This window comes from Cloeon dipterum, chromosome 3 (assembly GCF_949628265.1).
Source record: "Cloeon dipterum chromosome 3, ieCloDipt1.1, whole genome shotgun sequence".
NCBI classification, from domain to species: domain Eukaryota; kingdom Metazoa; phylum Arthropoda; class Insecta; order Ephemeroptera; family Baetidae; genus Cloeon; species Cloeon dipterum.
The window spans coordinates 26,430,778-26,452,102 of NC_088788.1; the positions used below are offsets into that span (position 1 = coordinate 26,430,778).

The 21,325-nt window shown below is 37.2% G+C and overlaps 1 protein-coding gene across 3 annotated transcripts in view; it reads right to left on the reverse strand.

The window, feature by feature from the left end:
* The window catches only part of LOC135939030 (gastrin/cholecystokinin type B receptor-like), a 56,546-nt gene that overhangs the window by 23,771 nt on the left and 11,450 nt on the right, over positions 1 to 21,325 (reverse strand). For all 3 annotated transcript variants that reach the window (XM_065483157.1, XM_065483155.1, XM_065483154.1), the window contains exons 2-3: positions 7,661 to 7,782; positions 2,324 to 2,447 (exon numbers count right to left, since the gene is read on the reverse strand). In XM_065483157.1, coding sequence (XP_065339229.1) covers positions 2,324 to 2,447; positions 7,661 to 7,782 — 246 coding nt within the window. The remainder of the gene's footprint in view (positions 1 to 2,323; positions 2,448 to 7,660; positions 7,783 to 21,325) is intronic.

Here is a 21,325-nt window from a genome sequence, read left to right on the forward strand (position 1 = left end):
TATATTAATTCACAATAAAACAGAGAGGTTTGAAAAAAGAAAATGGTGCAGTAGGGTGCAAAAACGTTTTAACCATTCAAAGAAAAGTAAATTTTTTTGTTAGCCCTAAAACTCAAAATATTTAACATATCCATTTGATAAAAAAGCAAAAGTTCTCTATCTACCCTCTTTCTTTTTACTGTGTTTTGCATTTGAATACGACCTTCGTGAAGAAGCCGATAAATTCGATTCGAGCGAAGCTTACAAAGAGAGACGCGGGAATTCATTTCCCAACGTTCAATGTGTGTCATCTGGATCTAGAGTGCGCTGAGAGAACATTTTTCAAGAACGGAGGCACCATCTGCTGCACAAAGACACACGGATTTATTTAATTATCAGCCATTAATATGTACATCAGCATCTTCGTCCACTTTGAGACAAAAGAAATAAAATTTGAATTAGTTTCCACTAGAGGAATCACACGAAGAGCAAAAAATAATTACGTTTTAAAAAGCACTCATTGCAATTGACACTTGTCCCGATTTTGATCATTTACAGAGCTTAAAACTAAATAGATTTGTTAGTTTGTTGATTGTTTCCTATTCTATTTGCGTGTAGAGTAAATATTTCTCTGTGCTTTTTGTTTAGTATTCTTTATGTTGAACCTGAGTATTTGAAAGAAAACTTTTGCTCACACTCTTTAAAGTTAAAACCCTCTTCGAATCCTGCCAATATCTATTTCCCTCCCAAATGAATTGATTTCTGTTGAAAAAGAATGTTTTCTCATTATATTCCACCAGCGGCACGTTTCCTTTGACGACAGACAAATGGGCAACGCTTTCTCCAGCAGGTTAGGCGTTTGACAAGAATTTATGCGCTAGCAGCCATGCCGGGAAACAACCACTTTTATTGATATATTTTTATCGACGTAAAAGCCAAGGCTCCTTCAAAGTTGATCATAACCATCCATTCTTGAACGCAATTTCCAATTTGGCATAAAGTTGATTAATATTCATGGCTGTAAATGATGACAGGTTATGTGTCCATATTTATAGCAAACACGAAGAATTCGTACTGGACAAAAACAATTGATTTTTCGATTTCCTCTCATTGGTGTAACAAGATTTTCGTGAAAAAGAGTTCCTATTCGTTAGAAGTCATCAAGCTGCACATTATGGACTGGTAATATCAGCCTTATCGCTTTAGTCATTTATAGGAAGCTCCCAAATATTAATCATGATTATTCAATAGTTTTTCAGGCGTGTTTCAAGACATTTCAAATGGAAAGTCACGTGTGTCTTGATAGGCATTACGTTTATACTTATTGACATGCTGTTGTTAATGCAGTCACGTTTGATGTCAACAGAGAAGGGGTCGTAATGTAAACATTGGTTCTAGAGATTGAATCATAGAGGTTGTCACTAACAAGGTCTCGTGTTACCTCCGTATCCGCTTTCCAATGCACGCTGTATAGACTATTTTGAAACATGAATCAAACCAAAGGTAGCATTCTAAATTATCAGTTGCCCCTGCTGCCACTATCATTTTGCGGTTCTGAATTTCACTACGTTTTAATTCAGCAAGAGTCCTTTTAAATTGTAGGATCAATATAATTTGAAATGCATTATGAAACTTTTGTTGAAAAATGAGCTCGTGCAATCGTTCAGATAGACAAAAAAAGATAATTCAATTTCCTCCTGACATTCAGCAAATGCTAATTAGGTTAGTTGCGAGCAAACTGTGGCGTGTTCAAACAAAAGTGTTTTAGCAGAACTTGAGCGATGTAAAAATAACCACCCATATACTCATGCACGACCAATGATTCCTATTTAATTAAAAAGTCGTCGTTTGATGCGTAGCACGTAGGCCGAGATGAAATTTTAGTGGTTGGCACCAGTGTTACAAAAGAGAGTTGCTGTTTCATTAAAAAAAGCACGTGGTGTGAAATTTAAAACTTTTTTTAAAACGTAATAACTCAATGAAAAATCAATAAAACCATTTTATGTATTTTTAGATGGATTTTAAAAATGTCTATAACTTCCCGATTGATTTTATTGCTAGTTAAATTAAAAACTTCCAAACTCCATGCAGAATCAACACAAAAATTTCCTCTCTAATTAATGTAAGTTTTTCCCCGCGTATTCGATGTTAGTTTAAGAAATAAAAAACTTATGAAGTCTTAGAGTTATTATTTCAAATATTTGTAAGAAGGAAGTTTGTAGTGGCAATTTGGATCGAAATTGATTAACCATTCACCAGAACAACGGTTATTCTTAAATTTTCAATCGACCAATAGTTCGAGAGGGTCTAGAAAAAGTGAGATCCAAAAACCTCATCCACTTACCTGAACAAAGAGAATCGGGATGCTGAGCAGAAAAGAGGCCACCCATGTGCCCAAAATGATTTTGGTCGCTTGCCGAATGGTGCAAGTGTACTTAGCCCGCATAGGATGAACGATCGCGTAGTATCTGTGGAACAAATAAAAAACATTCAAATTTGCTAAACTGTCAATAAGTGGCTCTATATGTTAATGCACGAAAATCTATTCTGCGCTGGTCGGAAAATATATTTCTCATTGCTCAAAACGCTAATCTAGCTTAACGATCCAATTATCCGCAAATCAATAATATTGCTAATCATTTGTTGTCAGCTTTACAACTGAATAATAACCGTAATTTTGAGTGGGCCTTCACAACATGCTTGTCTTAAATTATATCCTCCGGTACTGATTATGTTTACAAATCATGTTTAGCTAAAATGTCGACACTCAAAGATGGTTGTTCCATATCGTATTTAAAACGGACTTCATCCCCGTTGCTTTAAAACTTCCATTCTTCCATTCCGACAAGTTTCAGCTTCATAAAAAATAATCTATATTTTTAATTAATCTGTTTTATTTTTCTCGTAATCGGTCCAAAAGTAAAATATGTTGCAGTGTTACGTACATTTTGCAAATAATGTTCAGAATAATGAAATTGAATTGCATCATCATTATTATATTTTTTTTTAGGTCAAGGATCTGTTTAATAGTAGTTAAAATGCTTAATGCAATTTAGAGTCCCGGGGGAAGCTTGTCTTGTATTTCACGAGTAAAATGCTTTGTTGTGTTCTTCCTAAACATTTTCCCTTTTCTGGGTGGCCAAAGACGGAGCTGGATTTTCTACTTTCAGGCGCACGAAGCATGGAAATCACTGGAGAGAAAACACACTTTTTCTGTAAAACGCAAACGTTCTGTTCTGCTTTCTGGTGGCGCTGGATCATTATAAGAAAACGCTCAGCGGCTTTCTCGGAAAATCTTCTTGTAGGCACAGAAACTCCTCTGAGACGTATGTTTTGAATTTAATATTTTCGCTTGTGCAGCAACTTCGAAAGGAAATACTGCGAAAACGGCTCCTCATAAATAATCACACGCGTGCCACAAATGAATGGCATTTCTCTTTTGGGACGCTAAAATAAATTTCATTTCATTTCTTTTGACGATCTATTGAAATGAACTGAATTTGAATGAAGGCGACGCAAAATCTTGAATAATACAACAGATTGAATATTGAATGTCTCCGGGAACTCAATTTATTGCCCAATCTAAAAAAGAAAATGTTTTTGACATTTTACCTCTTGAAACGCTGTACATTGCCAAATCACAAGACATCAAAAGAACGATCGAGGACAAAACCTTGGCAATAAATAAATTTCGAAAAACGCTGTTTTCCACGCAATATTTCCATCTTTCAGAGAAAGAATGCTACTATTTTTTCAGCAGTGAGAGTTAGTGAAGGGGAAGAACGTCGATTGAGCTTTTGTTGAAGGCTGAAACCAGTTCTCAGAAGTCGATTCCAATCAACTAACGTCCATTCAAGAGTGCAGACCCTACTTCGCTACTTTGAACGATTATCTAATTACTAGAGGCCAATCGGCAACAGCTTGAAAATACACATCATGAGGTTAAAGGCTGCCAATTGATGCCTATTCCTGTTACTGCATGTCCCTTGGTTTAACCACTTCAGTCGTTTAACGGATTTTCCAGACCCTTGATTGCTGGGTTTTGACATTCAAGAAAAAACTAATCCACCTAACTTTTCATCTTTTAACTTTGATGCCCTTTTCATAGCAAAATTGAACGAACAGAAAAATAGAATCTACGTTTTAAAATGGAAAACAACAAACATTATGCTCACCTGATTATTAGCCAAATTAACAAAAGATCAGTGAAAAATCATGTGCAATGAACTAGCTGATTGGGTTAGGCACAAAATCAAACCACCGAGACAAGAGAAAGGAAACAAAAGTTCAGGGACATAAAACTTGTTCATTTGCCAGCAGCACCACAAGACGAATTTTCGTGCTATGAAAGTACATCGTGATAGAGAAGATTAGAACGCAAAAGTCAAAATTAGTAGTTGGCCCTTTCGTTCGTTGCACAGCAAGGACTTGTGATTCGGCAGGCAGCAGCTTATTCGGAGTGAAACTTTTTGACACACACTCTATTGCTGCCGCCTGAAGTCGCTTGCCAAAGAGCAGAGGAGGCAGGCGGGCAGGCAGGCGTAAAACACTCCTGCCTGCCGAGTGAACGGGTTGAATTTATTGAAAATCCATTCGGTTCTCGTGGGAATTGATCAAGCATTGCAAGTAAAACCGCTCGCAAAGTCGCTTTCAGCTTCCGCCCGAACGAGGAAAAAATATTGATTTGACCTCGGATTTGCGAGTCATGAACGATTTAAATTTCAAAACGAATTCCGTGCCTGTGCTGGACGGCTGGAGCCTTTGTAACACTCCGTTTTGTCAGGATATGTTAATTTTGTAATAAAAGATAGATAAACTTTACAAACCGATTCTCCTCCACCTGCCGCTTGGATAAAATCCGCAAAATTACTTTGAATCTAAATCGTAATATTTTTTAAATAAAAAATATTAAAACGTCTTTAAGAGGATATTTATTCTTAACCTTAAATAAGATGAAGTTATTTGTGACGTTTGACGAATTGTGATGTAACAAAGTAGAAAAATCAATTCACAAATGAAATCGAGATTCAGATTTTTTTTTGTTAATAAATAGTATTTCATAATTTATTACTTTGCAATATTTTGTTTTCCTAAAAATTCAAATTTTGCAAATGGTAATCCACAAAAATAAAATATGATTTGAGGGTATTTAAGGAAACCAAAAAACTCGAAAAAATAACATGGTCCAAGGAGAAATCAGATTATCTGTTTGCCAAATATTGAGTTATTTTTCCGAAAGTTCTACTTTCGGTTTATCCATTATATTTATCACTAGATATGATAAGTAATTAAAATTAAAGTAAAATTACTTTTGAAACTCTATAAGGCTTGCGATTGGAATTTCATACTGAAAAGCTTTACCTTTCCCCTTTTGATGACAGCAATGAAATGCATTCATTCATTAATCTTTTTCTCCCCTCAGCATTTGAAAAGTGAGCGCGAGAGCGCGAATATGAAACAGACCACAAAATGATTGCTGGCGCATGCATGCTGAGGGAGCAACAAAAGATAAAGGGCGAAACACAACATCTGCGGTAAAATACGTGACAAAAACGATGGGGAAAATAACAGTTGAATTTGATATAAATTTATGCTTTGTTCGCATGTTTGCTGGATATACTTGTTCACGCCAGAATGGAATATCGAGCGACAAGCCAGAAACCAAAATATGAAAAAGACGTCTTGCGGAAATGAAAGCCAAACTGTCAAAACGAACGTTACACGTTAGCAAGGAATGTTAAGAAAAAGTGCGTAACAGTTTTAAATAATCGATTCGTTGCTCCATAAAATCACTAGCTTGGCTCCACTTTTGGCAAGAAAATATTTATAATTACTATTCTTGTTCATTCAATAAATGATAGCAGCGTGAGTAAACTGTAATCTGCTGCGCTATAATTCACATTTCCATCTCTCGCGGGAATTTAATCCTCCCCAGGGCAAGCAAGGAGAAGCTCATCATCGCATTGTAATTAAATGCAAATAAGCAAGCTCGTGCAATTGCCTGAAAAACTTTGCACAACCCCGTTGGCAACGGCGAGTTTGCGCGCGCCGATTTAGAACATTAATGGATTGTCACCTCTCCAGGCTGAAAGGGTGACGTACTGTGAGAGCGCGTGAATGAAAGCGGACAGAGTTTTTTTCTGCTGTGACACTGTTACTCAAAAAGGGAATGATGGCAAAGGGATTCTTTTTCCTTCTCTCACTGAGGCGCATGGGAGCGAAAAGGCACAAACACAATACATTTCAGTTCTCTTTCCACGTGTGCGGTTGTTGCTTTGAAATAGATTCTACATTTCTTTTTGGAAAGGGAGCCTTTTTTCACTCTTGTCATGGATTTCACTATTTGATTAGTAAAAAAGTTACTTTCACTCCTGCGCGTGAACAGGACTATGAATGCAAATTATGTGATGAAAGAGTTAATTTCTATCATTTCCTAGAATGTCATGATAAGAAGAATTTGACTCTGTCTCAAGCTCCAAAAGCAAAATTGAGCAGTAAACTGTGATATCCAGTTGTACTTTTTTGTGTCTAATAAATATTTCATTCAAAATTTTTAACTTACAGTATGCAAATGTTTCGATTTTAGCAGGAAATTTACTTTATGTTAAAATTTCAGTTCCTTTTACGAGTGAAGTTTTGCAGCATAATTTGACTTCATTTTTCTAAATTAGGGGCTTCTGTCGCTACCGTCTACGAAGTCATTTTTCATTGAGATAGCGGCGCTGGCTTTTAAACAAGCAATATGTCGTGCGAGTAACTGCTTAAATTATTGCGTGCAGCGCTGGAAACTAACGTTCTCACATGATGAATGTGCACAAATTACTAATTAATTCGGCTTATCTCGCTGTAGGTTGCGTCGAGCACTTGAAAAGGTTGGCACAATGGAAATTCCTCGCGCATGTAGCTATTGGAGATCAGATTGTCTTAGTTGAAACATGGGATACGGAATCACGCAATTTGCTTCGGAGATTTATTATAAATGATTATATGCACGACTTATCTGTTCACCTTTGTAACTCTTTTAGACCGACTTAGAACAAATTTTTTTACATTAGCGGTCTAAAATAGCTTTTAAAATATAAAGCTACCATTTAAAATAACCAATTAAAGTCGTTTCAATAAAATTGGGAATATGATGCAAAGGTTGCTTAATATGTTGCAGCAATTTTTTTTTTTAAAATGCGGAGAGGAAAATTGTGTAAAATTATCATTTTGTTCTCTCGCCGGAATCCACAAATTTAGCGCTTTGTTTGTGTTTGTTGAAGCGCTGGATAAACACAGCCACCAAACATAATCAAGCCATTTCATATTAACGTATATCACATGCGTATGAGAATAATTCCAACGCAAAAGGTTGCCATGCCAGATACAAAGGAAAATGTTTCACAGAATTGAATAATCCTCCTACAAAAATACCAAAAGCATTGGATCGAGCAAATGTAGCGATTCAAAAGGGCCCCAGATGTTCAATAACAGGCGATGAAAGGGTTCACAAAACGCAATTTCACATGGCAGCTTGTCCGTGCTATGATCCCTCTATCTCGACAGCGCGAAGCATTATATTAATCTCGTAAATCTGAGCCTTTGGCAGCGGCGGTGGGGAAAACGTGACCAGGACCTATACGCACGCCGCCTGCTAAGTAACACACACATAAACAAACACACTCGACTCCGTGCTCACCTCTCGGTGCTCATGGCCGTGAGGGTGAGGACGGACGAGATGGCAGACACGTTCTGGATGTAGTGCACCGATTTGCATAGGAATTCGCCCATCGTCCAAGTGTAGGAAAACAGCTTAGCAACCTGTGAACATGGAAAGAGTGCGCATCCTTTGAATTTAATTGATGAGAGCAGGAGATGAAGACAATATTAAATTAAATAAAGCATCAACACTGAAAGGGTTTTACTTAGATAGACTTAAGGAAGCCAGAATCGGCGAATGCGATGCATACTTTTAATTTTTTAATAATTTAGCTCAGAATGAGTTGTAAAATAAAAGGACAACACGTGGTTCTTTAATTAGATATTAATAATACCTGTCTTGTGATTAGGGTTGTGCATTTAAATATTAATTTTTCAGTCAAAAGTCGAAATATAACACAGTTTTTATTTTGCCTCCTGTTTCCTGCTGTTGTCCTCTAAAGTAAGTAATTTTTAAGTCAATTTTATTTCGAAAAGGTGTTCTAGAAACAAACCTCTGAGCACTTAAAAAGAAGCTTTCCATATTTGTTCTGACTGTTTATTTCAAGATGGAAAATTAAGCTAGGTATTTTGGCTGTTTCCTTAAATATGGCGCAAAAGACCTTTCTAGTAAACAAGACTTATTCAAAAAGTATTAATCTAAAAAATGTGTGTCACAAGCATTTTATGAAGTTCATGAATGATTCAAGCCACCTTTTACCTTTTGAAATGATTTAGAGAGTGTTTCTGAAGAATCTCAAAAAAGCCAAAAGTGTGATTCTGATTTTGTTCTTAGCTTGTAAATCAAAGCGAATGAAGCAAACAACACAAAAAGCCCGATGAAGTTTTTCTTAAATTAAAAAGGAGATATGCTTTTGATTTTTGAGCTTATAAAAGCAAAACATTATACAATCATTAATGGAAATTTTATACAAAACTTTGGATAGCTGCATTTTGGGAAAGTTTTGCGGAAATTTATATCAGTAGCCACTCTGGTTATTTTCCATAAGGATCGGGGGTTAGGATCGATTTAGCAAAACGCAAAGCGCTATTCCACAAGAAAGCCCTTTGATTTAACGTAAAAATTAGTTTGTGTTATAAGTTTCTTTTAAAGTCTAAATATAGTTTAAGAGCTGTACAGCAGGAAATTCATGTAATGACATTTTCCACCAAATATTGGTTTACCGTCCATTTTTGTTAAAAAGTATGCCTTCTGCGTACCTTAAACACAAAATGATTTTATTTTTGACCAAGCGGAAATTCCGCAAATGGAACAAATTGCATTGTAAGAATGCTTATCGGTATTCGATAGTACGAGAGAAAAACGAAGAAGTGTTCTTCCATCCGATTTGCCGCTGTCAAATATAGACACATTATAAATATCATCGCTGGCAGAATTTCTGCTTTCGGCATGTGATGTGTGCAGCTTGCACGTATCTCGCGGTGCGTCGCGGCTAATGGCGTCGGGCAATTATCATGGCAATTCACTCAGCCACCAATAAAAGTAATGGAGCGAGACGGACTTGGCCTCATCTGACGAACGAATTACTCGTCGGCACATAATTTCTTATCGCTGGCTGCGGCGCGGCTAATATCGCCCCCAAGACCGTTTATACTCTTTTCCCTGCCGAGAGTAGAAAGCGGCAAGGACAGACGCAGCCAAGTAGACTTTCCTGCGCCAATTTCGCACGTGCCGATCATCAATCGCGTGTCTGGCTAGCAGAGTCGCGGAGAGCAACGACAAAAAGTTAGACAAATAGGTAGAATGGGCAACATTTGTAGGCATTCAGCTGGCTGAACAGGACTGTGATTAATTGATTACTCTAACTTGCTTGAAGGTTTTCATATTTCTTAAATATCAATCTTTCTTTCGTGATTGGTTAGGGTTAAAAATCTGGGATTTATAGATTTATCGTTTTCTTTTAGGTAAGAGTACACTCAGATATTTTGAATCTTTAAATGTACCAGATTTTAAATTTAATATAAGCTAACAATTTTTTTTAGATTCAAAAGTGATTTTATTGCGGATCAGCAGAGCAACTATGCTCCACACCTCCCCACATTCAGAACACAACAGATAAATATACAAAACATTTTTTTTGTTTTTTTATAACAGAGGGAAATAAGAAAATCAGTCAGTAAGTTCAGTATTTGGCAAGGAAAATTTGCCTCAATTTATGTTTGAATGCACTATTTTTTTTTACTCTTATGCACAGGAGCGTTTTGCTTTTCTCAATCCGAGCCTGTCTCTAACTCTTTTCATCAGCCAACACACTGTACTTGTAGACTATATGATTTTAGTCAATCAACTATTTTCAAAGCTCTGTAGACGACAGCTTTTAACACAATTAACATTATAAGTATATTCATGCTATTTTTGAACCGAATGGTTCATTAAAATTAAATTTTAGTAACCATTTTGGACGTGCAAAAATTAATTTAGTCACAAAAATTTGAGGCTAAAAATATTAATATTTATAAAAGAACTAGAACGACCAAAACTAATTTGCCCCTACATAAATTTTGAGCCACATTTTAATATTCTTTTACGATTGGCGATAATATTTTAATCCTAGTTGTTAGTGGGTTGAAGCTGCAGGGGGGTTGGGTAGGCTAGAATTTTATAGTAGCAAACCACTATGCAACAAGGAGTGGAAATATTTATTCCCTAACATTGACGTAGCTTTTTTTCTGCGAAACCCACCGCTTTGACGATATATCCAAACATTCAAGGTTCAAAGCAAACATTTTTCCTCACAACCAATTAAATGAATACACACTATGTTGTACATGCGCGGATAGAACTTCAATTTCTGTACTGCTTTGTAATGCAAATAAATACAAATACAAAGGAATTTTTGGTATAACCAATTTTTTCCGTAACGTACGATGCGATTTTCTCAATCATACGTGTGTTTTGTTTGGTGCGCGCGCAAGATTTAATTGGCACAATAATATACAAAAATAATTGGACGCACGCAAAATTTCCCCGAAAGCGACAGCTCTCACAACAATAACAAAGAGGAGAAACAAAGAGCTCCAGATAATTAACCGGTGGAAGAAATCAGTGCCTGCAAAGGTCGTGTTCGTTTCGTTTGTTCGTTTGCGCGCGAGGACGAGCAACGCGACTCCATTTGTCACTCGCATTGACAGGTGGATCGAGAGTTCCAGCAGCGGCGTCGAGTGCTCTGCATTACCATCCAACTATTCATTTGCATTGCAAAATTTTTACCCACTCGTGCTCATCAGCAAGTTGTTATATATGTTTACTAGGTTCGCGTACGTATACGAAAGTAAGGAAAATCAAAGGAATGGACACTACAGGCTAGGCAATATGACTAGATCTGAGAGTGCATAATATTCAAATATTTATAAGTTAATTTCATTCATAATATACTAGAACAGGGAGTACTAAAATTATATTCTACTTCACAGAATTTAAGTGGCATGAATTATTATTATTTTTTGAATGCTTTATCTATCAACCAATAACAAAATTTAGAAAAAATCCTCTATATTATCCTGTATCAAAAGCAGTTGTTATTAAAATGATATTTATATCTTGTAGCACTTTGTAAATTTAATTGCAATATTCATAGGTTTTAGCTATTTCAAAACACATTTGCTTAATTTATTCCGCGGGCATAATTTGAATTAATTACTCATGTTTTCCATTTAGAGTTTCATCTTTAGGAGAGAGATTTTTACATAAAATATGCCTGTTTGATATACAGGGTATATATTAATAAAAATATTACAAAATGGCAGCATTAGAGTTGGTATGAATTGAAGTTGACAAAAAGCCTTCATAATTAGCATAATATCTTTGAACGAGGAAAATAAATTAGTTTAGAACTCTTCGAATAAGTTCACAGTTTTTAGTTTATTCAAGTCTTCAGCAAACATTGCCTTCGCCTTTTGCTTTCAAAACAATTCCTCGTGTTTCAAGTTGGTGCTGAGTATATTTACATAATTCCATAGATCATTATTGCCTCTTGACTATGATTACAAACCTCGCTTTTAGTTTTCTCAGTCATTATTTAATTTGTTGGTGGGTTTTATCATGAATGAAAATAAAAAATAATCATGATAAATGATAAAACTGACTTAAAAACTGGCTATAAAAATCCCAAGTTGCAAAATCAAATTTTTCGTTTCAAATGCACGTAAGAGTGAACTCTTAACTTAAATAACCAATTGCCTCGTCCTCGTGTTGGATGCAAAAAGCTTTTCGCGTTTGACCTCATGTTTTTGCCATTTCTGCGGCACCAGCGAGCGTGGTTAATTTGAAGTGGGTGGTTTGGCTTCCCTGAGGCGCAGACAGCACCGGAAAGCGTTACTAACGGCGATACATTACATTTGACAAGCAGTTATATGTTCGCGCCGAGTCGAGTTGCGATACAAACATAAACGCAGCGCCGCGGTAATGGCATAATGAATAATGGAATGTGGCGCGGGGTGCTCGGTCATAATTAGAGCCAGTAACAGCGCAGCATGCACTTCAGAATGGCAATTAAATCATCATATCGCACTCGGGGCTACTCTTCGATTGAGCTGCCAGCCCCCGTCGCCATGGAGACGGCAAATTGGACAGTTCAAATTCGCAAGTAGGAAGACGGCAAAATTCTCAGTGCATCCGTTTTGCGAGCAATATTATCATTTAACGAGCAAGATCATCTTCGGCTCTCCACATGACTGAATAAATTGTTTTGTGAGAGGTTCAAATGTTTGCATTTAATATCGTCCAGGCATTTTCCATTAGTTGAACAGTGTATTTGCCCGCAGATGGTGGAGGCAATTTCCAATTGAAGACACAGCGGCCCACGCTAATAGTTTCAGCCCGAATGCATTGCGCAAGAAATTTCAACAAAAGAATTGGGCTTATCGCCAAAAACACTCGCTTTAGCAACTTTTGCTCGGAACGAAACTTTTACATGTTGGCAAAGAAACGAAAAAGCTGGTGGTGATGAGAAATGAGAATCGACATAGTTTGAAGTATATTCAAACAAGAAGAATATGCCCGCAGCACCAGACGCAAGTTTTCAGCTTCTCTGCATACTTTATTTGAAGCATTGTTGATTCTGACGCCCCCAGCACGCGTTCGCGGGTCACCTGCCACTCGAGCTACGTGACTCTGCGCCCCATGTCAAAAAGTGACGAACATAGCTTTCCAAGAGACGCCTACAGTAAAACGCTAGGAATTTCATACTGACAGATAGAGAGAAGAGAGGGTTGGTTAAGGGCTGATTTTACGAACACACTGTAGAACCTCGCAGAATACAATCTTTGAATGTTTCCAACCAGTGCCTTTGGATGCTTGCCTAATTTACCTCCCTGCTAAAATTAAAAATTAGAGATCAGTGGATATAAATGTATTCTATTACTGATCTGGAAATCAAAGAGAATGGTCGATTATTTTCCTCCTATCAACCTTCCCAAATATTTCAGTCAATCGAGTTCTGACAATGAGTTAAATTTAAATAGTGAGGTAATTAGAGTGCTCTGAGCAGACAACCAGGAAATTTCTTTGGTTATATATTAGCTTATTGTAAGGGAAGGATGAATAGGTAGAAGCAAAGAGACAAGAGACGCTTCACAGACATTGTTCCGTTTGTATTCAGATCCGAAAAGCTCAAACGAACCGAGACAACCTTATTGTTAATATATGTATAGGTAACCTTGTAAACATTATACGTACTATTGTTCTATTATTGAATTCGCATATCAATTTATACCGGATTCCAACCAAATTTCCTTTCCTAAATGAAGCGATGTGGAAGTAATTTAATAACTATACTCTACTCACCATAAGAATAATTGTTCCCTTACTTTGGTTATGTTGTAAGAATCCTAAATTCAGACAGATAAACGAAATAAAAGACAATCAGGAATTTTCAAACAATTTATTATTCTTCTGAGATTTACGTTTTATCTCTTGTGATTTGTCAATCAAAAACATCGCTGTTAACGTAACTTTTATTGGTGATATATATTCGATATTTAAAGAAAATTGTAGGGATCTCTAAATGCAATAGATCGCGATATGTATTTGAACTAGTGGCCGAAACTTGAATTTATATGTTACTGATCTTAAAGTGAAATATGAACTCACTTGAGACTAATACTTATAGGAAGTTTTGTGACAGGAAAGTTTAAAAATAGCCTTTTGATTTGTGATGAATTCTATTAGACTGAAACAATGTTAAATGGTGATTGGAGGGGACCAAATTTTGAAGATAGACATGTATTTACTCGATTTACATGCCCTGGATAACACTATTTTTGTTCTGTGTCAATCAGATGTATCATTGTGGACCTCAAGATATTTGTGAGTGTAGATTTTGTGGTGAATGGTTTGAAAATAATCATATTTTTAGATGTCCAAAAAATATTTTGTTTATAGAAGCAGAAAAGAGTTGTAAAAATTGATACAAACTATTTTAGGCTTAGTGTTGCACGCATAATTGCGTTTATTAAATAATTCATTCATATACATTCTATTAACTACACAGTTGTTTTTCTGAAGCTTAGGTACTTGTTTATCACAGTCAGATTTCAGGCAGTCGTACAGAAAATATTGAGTAAATAAACAACCTTGATATCCATCTCCCTCTTGTGTGATATGGGCACAAAGAATTGAATTGACATTTTGACATTTCCCTCGAATGTCGGAGGTCATACATATTTCTGTCAGGAAAGCACTGGGTATCCCTGTATTTAATGTAGTTTATCAGGACTAATCTCTCGTAAAGTTTAAACAGAGTAAACATCGTATCGCCCAGCATCATCAGGTTTCACAGGGTTAGGCTACAAAGTTACTATTTGTTTGCAGTCTCTCCGAAATCCTTTGCACCGTTTCTCACAATCAGGCTTCCGTCCGTTGCTTTAGTTGGGCAAATGAAGCGGATCGATTAGAGCAATCGCAGCCAGGCACTTCTGCAAAACGCCGAACAAAAGGAGGCAAGTAAACATAGAGGAGGCGAAATTTGCGTCCACCCGAGGGTTCTGCGAGCCAAGTCCGGGCTTGCTCCGCGAGGTTTGCTAAAGACCTTAATACCCTTGATTCTCATTCACAAAAGGCGCCGGGATTATTGGCATATATCGCGGCGCGGGACTCAGAAAGAAACGGCGTGGATCCTTTTTCGGGCGGAAATTGCCTCGGTAGGCAACCGGCTTGTCGCCTCTGCTCACCGGGGTGCATAACCAGAATAAGCCGGCTCGTTCGTGCCATTTTTCATTGCGCGGTACCCTCTCGAATTCGTTCGAACGTCACTCTGGCGAGAAACGTGTACTCTTTCGCTGCAACCAAATCAGGCGTTTTACGGGTCGCCATAAAAAGCGTAAAGCACGTCGCGTTGAATATGCGGTGCTCGCCGATACTACTCATGGGCTCGCCAGACTAGCTTTTTATGAGTTTGAACAGACGCAGGAGAGCTCGGCGGCGCTCGTCTTGTTAGAAACGAATTTGCTTCGGCAAACAGAGCCAATGAACGTAAAAATGCCATCTTCTCCTCTTAAAGACCTATCAGTAGAATAGCAGAAATTAGCGTTAATAGCTTAAGTTTTCCTCGTAGCAAATAAATGCTTTTTATTTCAATTACTTTGGAAAGCAAACAATTGCGCGATAAAATGAGATCGTTGCATAAATAACATGTTACTCTGTGTTTCTAATTAAATGACTCAACACCGAAGTATGTATTATCCGAAAATTATAATGCTACAACCTCACTTGAGTCTTCTTTTTCCGTTTCCCATTAAATTAAAAATATTCTTCCGCATAGTGCCGGAAAATCTTCTTTGCTTTTTTCAAATAAAATTGTTCGTGCTGTGACTGCAAAAAACACAGCTCATCGCACTAGACGCAAGATAAATTTTTCCTTTTCTTTTTTGTAATAACAATGACGTGAACAGCTGGAAAGAGATTTCCATTTTTTTGCTGCGTCAGACTTCCCACGCGTTTATGAAGTAGATTCATTACAGACTTTGCGAGGAGAAGACAGTCCACTTTCAGACAAGGAAACACGTCGGGAGGATGAAGCCTGCGAGATGCAATAAAAAGGGGCGAAATACTATCCACTGCGGAATGAAATTAGAGGCTAAACGAAGGCGTTTTTCTTTTGCCAAGCGGCGATCGTTTAACCAGCGGTCTTTTTTATTGTGTGACGCCTGAGAAATCTACCCCCGGAGAGAGACCCTTAGGAAAAGCGTAACTTTTGCTCGTGCGAGGCCGAAATAAATAATAGCAGCTCGGAAGATGGAAAAAGTTGACAGCGGTGGTGGTGGCAGCGGAGGCAGCAAACAAGGCATTTTCTCTTGATAAATAATATTACGCTCCGACTCGCGCGGGATGGCACAAAAAGAGGGAAAATCCAATTTCTTGCTTGCCGATTTCTCCTTAAACGAAATGAAAAAAACATGAGAATGAGATTTCATTAATAATCAGTTTTGGAGCATAAATTTTGCCTCAATAAGTTATAATAAATTGTTCCAAAGTAATTGAATTGAATGTTAGACATCAGATCAAGGATATTTTGCTACTTATAAAAGTTGTTTTGAAGAATAAAAAATAGGAGAAAAGATGTGTTTATGCCTCAAATTTGGTTTGCTCGAACTCATTTTTCTAAAATGTGAAAATGTGTTTGAATTAATGGAATAAAAATATTTTAATTGAAATTGGGTCCAGAAGAATGCTGCAAGGAAGCCCTTCTGTGTTGTAAGAAATAAACAAAAAATAATTATTGATCTACATAGTTAAAAAATTTTTAATTCGATACTAAAATTCATTTCCTTTTTCCCTCCTTGCAATTATAATTATTATTTGATACAAAATTTTCACTTGATATCACTATCTATTTTTTGCTCTTTCTTTCATCCCTCCTCATACTTTCACCCCTTTTTGTCAGAGAGATGAGATAAAAGAGACCTTTTTATTAAGTTTTCCGGCGGGCCCGCTTTCCTTCCATTTTTCATATCGCTAATTAGCAATTTGCATAATGAAGAAAGTTGCCAGCGCTTTGAAATTGACAAATACCAGGAAATACGAACGGGCAGACGCTAGCTTCATCCTCAATTAAAATGAAAATTAATGCATGATGCATCTAAACCCATTAGTTTGCATTTTTGCATCATTCGAGGGTCAAGATAATCGTGGAAAGTGCCAACTGACATATTAGTAAAAGCAAAATATAAGGTAGGCGAATGAATGAAATATGCATAAGACCCCCTTGTGTCCCACTCTCTTCGCTAATATTCGTGTTTGATGTAAACAACTAAATTCGCCTGAAAATCAAATCCTTCGTCCCCAAATATAAATATTTCTATACGGCTTTCTTGAACAAAATCATGCTAAAAATTCAAATTTGAATTCCAAGTGAGCTGTGAGTTAGGGGAAAAATTTCAGCCCAACCTAATCAAATATAGGTCCTGCATTGTTTGTGTATTTTCAGTATCAAAGGCTTTAATTTGCGCATGATCAAATTTTCATCTACAATTTCATGGAAGCAATATATAATTATGTGATATACGCGCACGGTTCAACAGCTCATTCCGTTAGATCCAATCCAATTAATTTGTTTTGATTATTACTACCTGACAATCATAGACGTTAATTTAATTTGATTAACTCCTTCTTTGAGTTTCCGCTCTGCTCGACACATCGTTGTTAATGTAACAACTCTGCGGCTTCTGAATTACTAATTTCTGGATGAACGAGAAGAGCGAAGCGTGGAGAAGCATTAATTATAAAGAATAATAAAGGGCTCCCTTTGCCCTTTCAAGATAAAAGAGTAAGGAGAAAAAAGACGTCTCCGCCCAACTAAGTGATTAAGCTCCAGGATGTTTCGTCCACATAAATTCTCAAAGATTTTACGCTTCCCCGACGCACTTTTTTAAGTAAGAGGGATTTATATAATTGGCTCTGATCCATAAATGTCTCGTTAAAAGTCGCGCGCCGGTTAATATATAGAAAAGGGGACGAGCGGCTGTTTTGGCATCCTGTCACGCTCCAAGGACCCAATTCATTGAAATTTATTTCTAATAAATAGGCCTCGGCTGGACAAGCTAATGAAAAAAGACTGCGCCTTTAACCAAATACTAGGTCAAGTACTTTTAAATTAAACGTGACCTCGTAAATCAGTGTTTGGGATTAATATAATTTTTAGCACAGAGATTTCTAGCAAAGAATATAGTTTGCTACATTTAATGACAATTTTTCAATCCTTTTTCGTCACAACTTACTTAATTCAGGAATAATCCCCCAAGGAATTGGAAAGGATGTAAGGAAATTCAAATTACGCTCAAATCAATACTAACACACGTGTGTTCAAACGGTTCGGTTTGTTTGAGTTTGAAGAAGTTATCTCTTGTCACAGAATCCGTTCACATTGGAATGGTTTCTCTCGCTTCTTGTAACTCGACACTTTAGCACTACTTCTGATTCTTCGAACCGCATTTTCTGCAAACAAGAAGTTAGCAATTTAATTTCATGCGAACGGAATTTCTGCTGCTTTTCCTCTAGCAACCTGAGCTTTGCTGCGAAAAGAGATAAAATTGCCTTCGCCTTGGCAAGTGCAGGGCGTGCTCTCGCTTTTTGACCTCTGACGTTGATATATTGGAATGGATGATGCGCGCGGACGCTCGCAAGTTCCAGCATAAAGTGTGTGCTTGAGTGCTTTTATGCGAAACCTGTTCTCTATTATACACACACCAGCGATGAGAGTGCAATTAAGATGGATCGCTGAGATACTGACAATTTCTCACAGAACCCTCTTCGCTGTTGGGCCTTAAGATTCTCTTCCAAACGATGACTGAATATTTAATGTTCTATGCAAAACAAGCTTAATTTGTCTCTTACACATTTTAGCGCAAAATATGTAAGCGGGACAGCGACCCCAAGCGATTCCTAGCCAGATATATTTTACATTTTTTCCTGCATCAACTTTCTTGAGGTAAGAACTCTTCCTACTCGTTGAAAGTTGAGAGTGCGGGGCTACAGAGAATGAAAGCAGAAAAAGCTTTCCCCGTGGGCTGAGGGAACATCTTGGGAGAAGCATTTAGCACCACACTGACAAAGCGGATTTCTCTTTGCCACGAATATAAAATGAATACCTAGAAAGAAAGGTGCTGACTGCTGTGCGTTTTCCCCTTTCTTTAGATAAAGTAATACAACAGCACGAACACAATAGAACATATGTATAAAGATGTTTTACTGTCAGAAACCATTACATCCCAAATTTCTGACATATTGTCACGATAAACGTGTTTTTTTAGATTTCATTGAATAATAAATTGTTATTGATAAATACCCAGAGAGGGAGGAAAATTTGTTGTATCATTCCCTCACTTGTAATGAGGACAATGCATTAACTCGAATCCATTAGCAAAGTGAATATTAAACTCAGTGTTTTAGATTCAAAAGCAATTAATATTGCGGGTCAGCAGAGCAACTATGCCTCATATATCCCCACATTCACAAAAAAAACACAAAATATTTATATTTTTTTGGTAACAGAGGGAAATAATCAGTCAACCAATTCTGTATTCTGTAAAAAATATCTGGCAAACTTTTTGTTTGAATGCATTTGAGTTCTCGTTCATACACAGATTCGGCGACAAGTTGTTCCATAGACGATGGCACATGACTTTGAAGCACTGCTCAGTCACTGTTTTACGCCTTATTTCTATGAAACTTTTTGTATAGGGTGTCACTATTTGCACCTAATTTAGATGCGAATAGGAACCTGAAGACAAAACAACACACTTTATTTAAAAAAGAGGGCCTTGCAAACAAAAACCGTCTAAAAATTGGCAAAACATGAACCAGTGTCGGTTTTTAAATACCTCTGTACTTAAGCAACCACCATCTGGGGGCAGTTCGGGGACTTCGGCGCCAATCACTATCCGTGGAATCGATGGATCAGTGGTGTCTGGGATGCGTCCCAATTTTCGATTTTGGATAGCATTGCAAGAAGTTGCGTTCGATACAGGCCTTTTATTCTTTAATTAATGAGGATAAAAACAGTGGAGCAAAAAGAGACTATTTAATTAAAAACCAATCTAGACAAGTTGGAGTGAACCAAATAGTTCCCTTGATAGTTTGGGGCGATAGAAATCACGTTTCCTAGGGTCCTTGGCTAGATCGAATTTGTAATATCACACCACTCAATTGCAATGATATACCCAAAACCCAAACCACCCCAACTAATGTGGTTAGAGGCGTGATAAACGGCGTGTTCTCTGCTTTTGAGCTCCTCGAAATCACAAGCAGCTTTTGGCAACTAAGTAAGAGCTGCGCAAGAGGAATTCGATTAATAGAGAACATGTCGGCATAGCGTTCTTCATCACAACATTCACATGCAAATCGCATTAATTTGCTCCGCTCCGCCGTGCACATGTCGACAATCTGGCTGAAATTACATCAAGTCTATGACAGATGATAAGATAGCGTGTAAATTTAATTCCAAGCTCGAGAGAAATAACTATTTTTCTTAATTTTCCACCATAACAAATAAACTTTTGAAAAGAAACCAATCTATCAGCGTTTTTAGAGCTGTAGAGGAGGGAGAAAAAGTCAGCAATTACCTGCAGGTGAGAAAATAACATTAGATCGTGTAAAATTCATTAAAAGTTTGGCTTTCCAATTCATGGAAGAGAAATTTAGTATATTTGTTCGCCCTGCTCTAATGATCAATCAAGGAGAAGAGGAGAAATGCGTGGTTTGTGTCGCAACCGGAGCACCGCCAAATTTGCCTGTGAAGCCCGTTGCGTTGGCTGGAAATATGATCACTGCTCAGCAGGGAGCTACTCGTTAAGCGCCGGAATAAACCATTTTTCAATGGTGACACTGCCTCCTAAGCCCGAAAGACTAGTTAACGTCCGAAATTCGTGTCTTAATAAGTCGTGGCTTTTGAGTTATAAGAGCATGATCTAAATACAGAAAAAACTCATCTAATTATTTCAGCGTTGCATTGAGTAGCATCCCTTAGTATAGTATGAGTATCTTTTTTTAATTGAGATAAACTGACAAGGGAGTGATAATTATTTAGAGATATTATCGATTTTATTGTTGATTATTAGCCAAAAGCATTGCTGCCGTACGGTTTTTCGACAACCAGCTCCTTCCCTTCTGAACAAAAAAATTCCTGGAATTTTTTCGTTTTGTATTGAGCAAAAATCCTTTACATTGGAGAGATTGATTCTCTCTTGTATTAGGTCACGCATTTTTCTTTAAATTCCGTGTTATAACTCATGCAACGATTTATACTATTTGAGAAATTGTTAGAATTGAACGCCACGCGTTTTTGTCCGATGCAAGCTGCCAGCTTAAAACCTGGTTGAGTTAGTGTTGGAGATTGACGCGACAGAGATGTTCGCTCTCCGTGAGGTGAGGGACTCGCTGCACCAAAGGCTAGCTGACGAAGGTTTAATACCCGAAACGGCTGTCCTAGTCACGGGTGTTTGGCGACAATGAATGTTTAGTGTTTTTTCTGAGACATTTTGGCACTTGCTTAAAATGTTTTTGAAAAAATTCGCTTAACGTTTGTTTTTGATGATTTCTCAAATGGTCTGCGTTGCATTGAGTAGCATCCCTTAGTATAGTATGAGTATCTTTTTTTAATTGAGATAATTATTTCATGTTGAATAAAAATGAAACCAGGCTTCATCCTCG